Below are 8,673 nucleotides of genomic sequence, written 5' to 3'. Positions count from 1 at the left end.
ACGCCGATCCCGAGAGATCCAGCGGCAGTCATGCGCACGGGATCCCAGGCGGATCTGCCTACTCCACCAACCGCAGGATCCACGGGTGGCCCGTCTGCGTCCGACACGCGGGCTGTCTCCACCGAGCGGTCGGGCGGGACCAGACCTGGCGCGTCCCCCCGCGCCAACTGGCGCTCGTCGACTGGGTCGCCCGCGCTGGGACCGGATCTGTCGTTGTCTCGGGCGCGGGATCCCACACCGGATGGCACGACAGCCGAGGTTGATTCTCAGGCAAACAAAAAGGAATTGATCAACTTTTTTTCTTATTGTTGAATAATGCCAAATCAAATAAAAAAAATATGCAAAAGTAAAAAGGAAATGAATTACTCTTCCATGGAAGAAAAGAATGAACACAGCAGCAAAAAACATTAAGGTAGAACTAATGAAGGGAAGCAAAAATTTATTGGTACGAAACGTATAGTCTGACTGCATTACACATACACAAGTATGTGTGAGCGACCAAAAATCCACACAAAATCCATGGTATCGTGCTTATTACATGAATGATAGAAAATCAAAGTTGTCCATGCCGGGAAACATGCTTCCGGACTTAAAACAAACGACTGAAACTAGAATCTTGAATCATGTATGATGTCTTCACGCCTTGCTTTTCTTTGCGATGTCGCGGATTTTGTTCTTCACACATTCGAGCGTGTTGGTAGGTGAGAGAACCAACTCGGCGATGAGACGCCTTCTCCTTGTATTAACCGTGCCCTGCAATTTTTAGAACAAGGTTTAATGAATAGAAGTTGGTATTATACGACAATTGTACAAGTATACGAGCAGAGAGGACAAATTACCTGGGTAAAATCGGCGGTCCATCGATCCCCGTCCCAATGCTCCATAACTTCAATCACAAAAAGGCCACAAGAGTTCCTAATATATATGCAAACATTAGTCACCGTGCACACGAACATGTCTTTCGTAAGTAGAAAATGATGAACCATAACTCACCCGTCCTCTTGTGGTGGCATGTCGATCTGAGGTATGATAGGCCACTTAGTGACGTCTGGATATTTGCCAGGTGTAATACGGTTTGCCTCTTCCATATCAATTGCTATTGCTAGTCGCTATTTGAAAGAAAGTAGTAGTGAGAAACCATATGACATTTCATATGAAGAATGCTCAATGTCGGGGAGAGTACCAGTGCTTTCACAGTGTCGAGAGAGAACTCGAGAGGATAGAGCGAATCAAAAACTCGGAATTCTTTCTTGCGGTTGTGCATCACCACCGTGATCCAGTGTGTATTGCCGACGTTCAACGGGATAAATGACTGAAATGTGGAACACATTTGTAATCAGATGCAATTATGCTTGTTGAAATGAGTGTTAATGAACTAGTAAGAACATATCATACCTTATCACGGACGGTATACTCGTCCAGAACCCTACGTACTGCTCCAGCTCTGCTCAGCGCACTATCCATGTTGTATTTCGACGGTTTAGGGTTGTCTCGTGCCTTAGCACGATCAACAAGGTATTTGGACCTCCAGGCTGGACAGAGGTGCCGATCATGACCAACGCGCAGAGCCAAATGTGTCTGATAAGCATCGATAACCTGCGTAAAATAATAGAACATTTTATTTTCATAGGTGACACCTAGATTATGCACTTAAATAGCAGGACATGGTAATAGATCTTACGTCATCCGCCAGCCATGTATGCTCAAGTACCGGTCGTATTCTCTCCACAGTCACAGAGGTGCCACGTTCATTGTAGTAAACTCTTTTTGTCATATTCTTCTCAGACCGAGCAGCTGCCTCCACAAACGCAACAGCAGCATCGATGAGTTCCGGTGTCAAATCGTCCTTAACAGAGCCTTCCATGTCATTGTCACTAAACAGAGCTGCATGATAAATTACGAACGTCACGAACGGTGAGTACATGAAATGGTAGTAAATTAAGCACTAAGATAGCTACTAACGGTACCTCTAGTTGCGGTAGTGTTGCCGGATGGCTTAGTACCGCGAGCGCTTCGCTTGCCGGGCTTGTCAAGTTTAAAGGGGGATTCAAATTTCTTGGGAACAGTCCGTCGGCGCTTCCCGGATATAAAATCGTCTTCTTTTGCGGTTGCTGCATACTTTTTCCCCTTGCTCTTACCCACCATCCTGTCGATAGAACTTGCAGAAATGTCAATGTCGGACGATTCTGCTCGAGGAGAATTACCTACAATCCAAGGGTTCTCCGGTGTTGCGCCGCACTCATCAGTAGGCTTCGTTGTCTTGTCAACATTTAACTTGGCAGGTGTTTTCTAGTTAACAAAAAAATAATGTGATAGGTTCAGTTAACAAAAATGAAGGTGCATAATTGAGATAAATGAAGACAAATAAATGAAAACATACTTCCTCATCATCGTTGTTCTGGTTTACAACAGGCTCGTCAGGCTATGTCAAATCAATCACCGGCTCTAGACCGTCAGAGTCATCCTTGTACACGAATTCTTCTTTTTTCTGGCGGACCATTCTCCAAGGAATCCACTTCTAGGTCGGCATCGTTGTTGTCGGAAGCCGCAGCAGCCGCTGGCTTGTACATCACACCATTTTGGTTCAACTTCTCTAACAATCTCTGCATTACATAAAAAATATTAATTAATGTCGGCACGGTTTTGCAACTTCAAAAATGTTGTAAACATAGAATTAAGGGTGTGTCACCTCGGCTACTTGTTCTGGTATTTCCTTCATTTCGCTGCGTATGTAATCCATACACCGCTTCATGATGAGGTTCATCATCTCGTCCACGTTTGAGGCTAACTTGGACTTCTTTGCCGCACCAACGGCAGGCTTCATTTTTGGCTTTTCTGGTTCGGGTACTTTGCGCTCCTGCGCCCTATACTCCTTGGTTATGTTGTCTTCAATCTGCATGTGAAATACAAGTATATGTGATCAATAAAAATATGAATACAACTAATGATGTTATATAAAAGTTAAGAAGTACCCAACGTAATGAATTACCTTGATGTTACCACGGCCACGGCTTTGGTCATAATCAAACTTGTCTCTCCTTGAGGCTGCAGCTTCAGTCCAATTCCTCATTAGAGGTTCCATGGACAAGCTAGGATTGAATGCGCATTCACCTTCCAGAGGCTGAACCTTCTCCCAGTACAGGTACTGCATGAATATGAAAAATTACAATTAGTACTATACAGCAGGTAAATTAGCAATCATATATATTTTTTGCAATGGTACAAGTCTGAAAGGTGTACCTGCAGGAGAGCTAAGTTCCCTCTCGTCCATTGGCGGAGGTGTTTGCCTTTCCTCACGTTGCGAAGGCAGTCCAGCAGAACCCGGAGGGTGAATGCATTCCAATTAATCTTGGATATACGCTTCACATCGTCCACCAATGCGTAATATTGCTTTGGTACAGTCTTGCTCGACATGGGAGCAAGAACTGTTCCAAGCAACACGAGGACAACTCTCCGAAGGAAATCGTCGTCGGCAGATTTATTTTTTGTGATGTCCACAATCAGATCATCGATGACTATGTTACCTGTGGTCTTGCTCAGGAATTGAGGTGGCACTCGATCTTTAACATCCTCACCTTCCTCACCGAGAATACCTTCTGCCGACAGTCCGTGGTTCTCCAAGGACAAGATGCACTCAACATCCACGGCACCGAGAGACACTTCGCCAACCAAGTCTTGTACAATGAATCTGCCCTTGCTAGGATCAAATATCTCAACCATGTACCGGATCAACAGTGTACGCATCTTCAGCGAAGGTATCTGAAGCATGCTACGGAGTGGTGTTTCGGCAAGTGCGGCCCGTTGACCGGAAGATAGACCGGCAATAAGTTTGCACCATTTTTCTACGGCGCAAACAATTTCTCCGTTGAGTTCATCCATCCTGTTAAAAAATATACTTGGTTATAGTACCATAAATTATGTAATCAACTTTTTTCCTAACATATTGTTGCATAAAACATAATAATGGAATACACTATCCCACAGTAGATAGAAAACTATACAACATAATTTATTCATACAGAAACATTCAGCAGAGACACGTGCAGCACATAAAATGACAGTTTAACAAGTACTTGTTTAACCAATTAGTTTCATAATAAAAAGCAACATAATTTATCTAATCATTTATTTTCATATGGTACTGTACAAATAGATATAAGAATCAGTGACAGTGCCTAATTAATAGTAAATTGAAAAGAAAAAACGAAATTATGCATACTGGAACATGCATCAAACAAACGTGCATCACATACAATATTAGTCGGCGTCTCATAGTTGCAACATGCATGTCTTAGGGCATTGCTATAAATAACACTGATAAAAAATTGTTGTTTATTCATCAATCCAACCTACAAGTGAAAGACAACAAACAACATGCAGAAACTAATTTGCCATCGTAGGGCTATCTAATCAAATACACGCACAAACAAATCTAGTGTCATAGGCCTATCTAATCAAATACACGCACAAACAAAAAACATCTACTCCAACAGATGTAATGCGAAGATTATGCGCTAATTAATCTTAGTCCTATCGAATCTAACAGACGCACAAAGAAAAGCATCATGGATGCGGTACGGTTGCCAACATACTGGATCGCTCGATGAAGATGCAAGTTGTCGGCGTTGTAACGTGGACGCAGTTCGTCCACGACAGCCAGCACGCACTGACGACCTGGATGTTCTCGACGATCTTGCTGGGGTTGGGCCGATGCTAGGGACGCAGCTGTCGTCGACTCGGCGGTAGGAGCCGTCGTAGACGACATGAAAGACGATGCCGAGACTAAATAGGAGGAGGAGGATCTCCTAGGTCGTCGTAACCACCAGGGATAGAACGCCCGTGATCTTTGCCTTCCTTAGTTGAGGAGAGGCAGTACGTGCTCCTAAATTAAAGGGATAGGCTTCCCACGCTCGAGTTTTTTTTTTGTAGATTCCGATCCGGGAATTGTGTAACAAATCGCAGCTGCTCCTCTCTTTGAGCGATGAGGGGCTCGTTTCATGTATTTTTTTCTTTTCTTTTTCATATTAGAAAATTTTGATATCAAATAATTATCTCAACTCAACCAAATGGCCCCAATTTTTTTTCACACAATGGGATGACCATGGACATCATGCATGCCAATTCTCATCGATTTCCGACACTCGATGCATTTACTAGGATTTTGCCGGCGAAAAGAACCCGAAACGTTGCCCGGACGTGACGCAAGGTTCCTTCGGTGTCAGGAATGGCTCACATGTTGCATGGGGGCCTACATTGGGCATCCTCACATGGTGCCAAAGTTTGGTGTCATTTCATGCAGGCCAGCACATAGCACATGTGCAATCACCATCATTCGGGTCTGCCGTAGGGGGAGCCCGAAGGACGTTGTTTTTCTGGACTCAACAAATGGCCCCAAAATTTTTCACGCAATGCGATGACCATGGACATCATGCATGCCAATTCTCATCGATTTCCGACACTCGATGCATTTACTAGGATTTTGCCGGCGAAAAGAACCCGAAACGCTGCCCGGACGTGACGCAATGTTCGTTCGGTGTCAGGAATGGCTCAGATGTTGCATGGGGGCCTACATTGGGCATCCTCACATGGTGCCAAAGTTTGGTGTCATTTCATGCAGGCCAGCACATAGCACATGTGCAATCACCATCATTCGGGTCTGCCGTAGGGGGAGCCCGAAGGACGTTGTTTTTCTGGACTCAACCAAATGGCCCCAATTTTTTTCACGTAATGCGATGACCATGGACATCATGCATGCCAATTCTCATCGATTTCCGACACTCGATGCATTTACTAGGATTTTGCCGGGGAAAAGAACCCGAAACGCTGCCCGGACATGACACAATGTTCGTTCGGTGTCAGGAATGTCTCAGATGTTGCATGGGGGCCTACATTGGGCATCCTCACATGGTGCCAAAGTTTGGTGTCATTTCATGCAGGCCAGCACATAGCACATGTGCAATCACCATCATTCGGGTCTGCCGTAGGGGGGGCCCGAAGGACGTTGTTTTTCTGGACTCAACCAAATGGCCCCAATTGGTTTTCACACAACGGGATGACCATGGACATCATGCATGCCAATTATCATCGATTTCCGACACTCGATGCATTTACTAGGGTTTTGCCGGCGAAAAGAACCCGAAACGCTGCCCGGACGTGACGCAATGTTCGTTCGGTGTCAGGAATGGCTTAGATGTTGCATGGGGGCCTACATTGGGCATCCTCACATGGTGCCAAAGTTTGGTGTCATTTCATGCAGGCCAGCACATAGCACATGTGCAATCACCATCATTCGGGTCTGCCGTAGGGGGAGCCCGAAGGACGTTGTTTTTCTGGACTCAACCAAATGGCCCCAATTTTTTTCACACAACGGGATGACCATGGACATCATGCATGCCAATTCTCATCGATTTCCGACACTCGATGCATTTACTAGGATTTTGCCGGCGAAAAGAACCCGAAACGCTGCCCGGACGTGACACAATGTTCGTTCGGTGTCAGGAATGGCTCAGATGTTGCATGGGGGCCTACATTGGGCATCCTCACATGGTGCCAAAGTTTGGTGTCATTTCATGCAGGCCAGCACATAGCACATGTGCAATCACCATCATTCGGGTCTGCCGTAGGGGGGGCCCGAAGGACGTTGTTTTTCTGGACTCAACCAAATGGCCCCAATTGGTTTTCACACAACGGGATGACCATGGACATCATGCATGCCAATTATCATCGATTTCCGACACTCGATGCATTTACTAGGGTTTTGCCGGCGAAAAGAACCCGAAACGCTGCCCGGACGTGACGCAATGTTCGTTCGGTGTCAGGAATGGCTTAGATGTTGCATGGGGGCCTACATTGGGCATCCTCACATGGTGCCAAAGTTTGGTGTCATTTCATGCAGGCCAGCACATAGCACATGTGCAATCACCATCATTCGGGTCTGCCGTAGGGGGAGCCCGAAGGACGTTGTTTTTCTGGACTCAACCAAATGGCCCCAATTTTTTTCACACAACGGGATGACCATGGACATCATGCATGCCAATTCTCATCGATTTCCGACACTCGATGCATTTACTAGGATTTTGCCGGCGAAAAGAACCCGAAACGCTGCCCGGACGTGACACAATGTTCGTTCGGTGTCAGGAATGGCTCAGATGTTGCATGGGGGCCTACATTGGGCATCCTCACATGGTGCCAAAGTTTGGTGTCATTTCATGCAGGCCAGCACATAGCACATGTGCAATCACCATCATTCGGGTCTGCCGTAGGGGGGGCCCGAAGGACGTTGTTTTTCTGGACTCAACCAAATGGCCCCAATTGGTTTTCACACAACGGGATGACCATGGACATCATGCATGCCAATTATCATCGATTTCCGACACTCGATGCATTTACTAGGGTTTTGCCGGCGAAAAGAACCCGAAACGCTGCCCGGACGTGACGCAATGTTCGTTCGGTGTCAGGAATGGCTTAGATGTTGCATGGGGGCCTACATTGGGCATCCTCACATGGTGCCAAAGTTTGGTGTCATTTCATGCAGGCCAGCACATAGCACATGTGCAATCACCATCATTCGGGTCTGCCGTAGGGGGAGCCCGAAGGACGTTGTTTTTCTGGACTCAACCAAATGGCCCCAATTTTTTTCACACAACGGGATGACCATGGACATCATGCATGCCAATTCTCATCGATTTCCGACACTCGATGCATTTACTAGGATTTTGCCGGCGAAAAGAACCCGAAACGCTGCCCGGACGTGACACAATGTTCGTTCGGTGTCAGGAATGGCTCAGATGTTGCATGGGGGCCTACATTGGGCATCCTCACATGGTGCCAAAGTTTGGTGTCATTTCATGCAGGCCAGCACATAGCACATGTGCAATCACCATCATTCGGGTCTGCCGTAGGGGGGGCCCGAAGGACGTTGTTTTTCTGGACTCAACCAAATGGCCCCAATTTGTTTTCACACAACGGGATGACCATGGACATCATGCATGCCAATTATCATCGATTTCCGACACTCGATGCATTTACTAGGATTTTGCCGGCGAAAAGAACCCGAAACGCTGCCCGGACGTGACGCAATGTTCGTTCGGTGTCAGGAATGGCTCAGATGTTGCATGGGGGCCTACATTGGGCATCCTCACATGGTGCCAAAGTTTGGTGTCATTTCATGCAGGCCAGCACATAGCACATGTGCAATCACCATCATTCGGGTCTGCCGTAGGGGGAGCCCGAAGGACGTTGTTTTTCTGGACTCAACCAAATGGCCCCAATTTTTTTTCACACAACGGGATGACCATGGACATCATGCATGCCAATTCTCATCAATTTCCGACACTCGATGCATTTACTAGGATTTTAAAAAACAATTCAAATGTAAAAAGATAAGATCTATTAGAATGAAGAAGTGAAATAAAAGATAACATATTATCTTACATTTTGAAAATATTTCAAATATAAAGAAGAGAGCAAATATTAGAATCAAGAAGTGAAATAAAACAGAACATTTTATTTTACAAACTACAAACATTTCAAATATAATAAAGATAAGAAATATTAGAATGAAGAATTGAAATAAAACACACCATTTTAGTTTATATTTCGTAAATATTATCAATATAAAAACGAGAACGGACAAATGAAATAAAACACAACAAAATTTGGCATATTTTTTTA

At 45.4% G+C, this 8,673-nt stretch overlaps 1 protein-coding gene across 1 annotated transcript; it reads right to left on the bottom strand.

Annotated features, from left to right (window-relative positions):
* Positions 1-636: 636 nt before the first annotated feature.
* Positions 637-3,720, bottom strand: LOC123494914 (uncharacterized). Its single transcript, XM_073504918.1, has 11 exons — positions 3,241-3,720; positions 2,990-3,145; positions 2,690-2,893; positions 2,472-2,603; positions 2,004-2,289; positions 1,712-1,884; positions 1,396-1,596; positions 1,184-1,312; positions 994-1,109; positions 840-915; positions 637-753 (listed from the first exon to the last, which is right to left on the bottom strand). The coding sequence occupies exons 1-11, from the start codon at positions 3,718-3,720 to the stop codon at positions 637-639; spliced, it is 2,070 nt and encodes a 689-aa protein (XP_073361019.1).
* Positions 3,721-8,673: the final 4,953 nt, after the last annotated feature.

Source organism: Aegilops tauschii, chromosome 1, assembly GCF_002575655.3.
Source record: "Aegilops tauschii subsp. strangulata cultivar AL8/78 chromosome 1, Aet v6.0, whole genome shotgun sequence".
Classification (NCBI taxonomy): Eukaryota; Viridiplantae; Streptophyta; class Magnoliopsida; order Poales; family Poaceae; genus Aegilops; species Aegilops tauschii.
The sequence above is the reverse complement of the archived record's forward strand: the minus strand, read 5'-3'. Positions and strand labels throughout refer to the sequence as shown.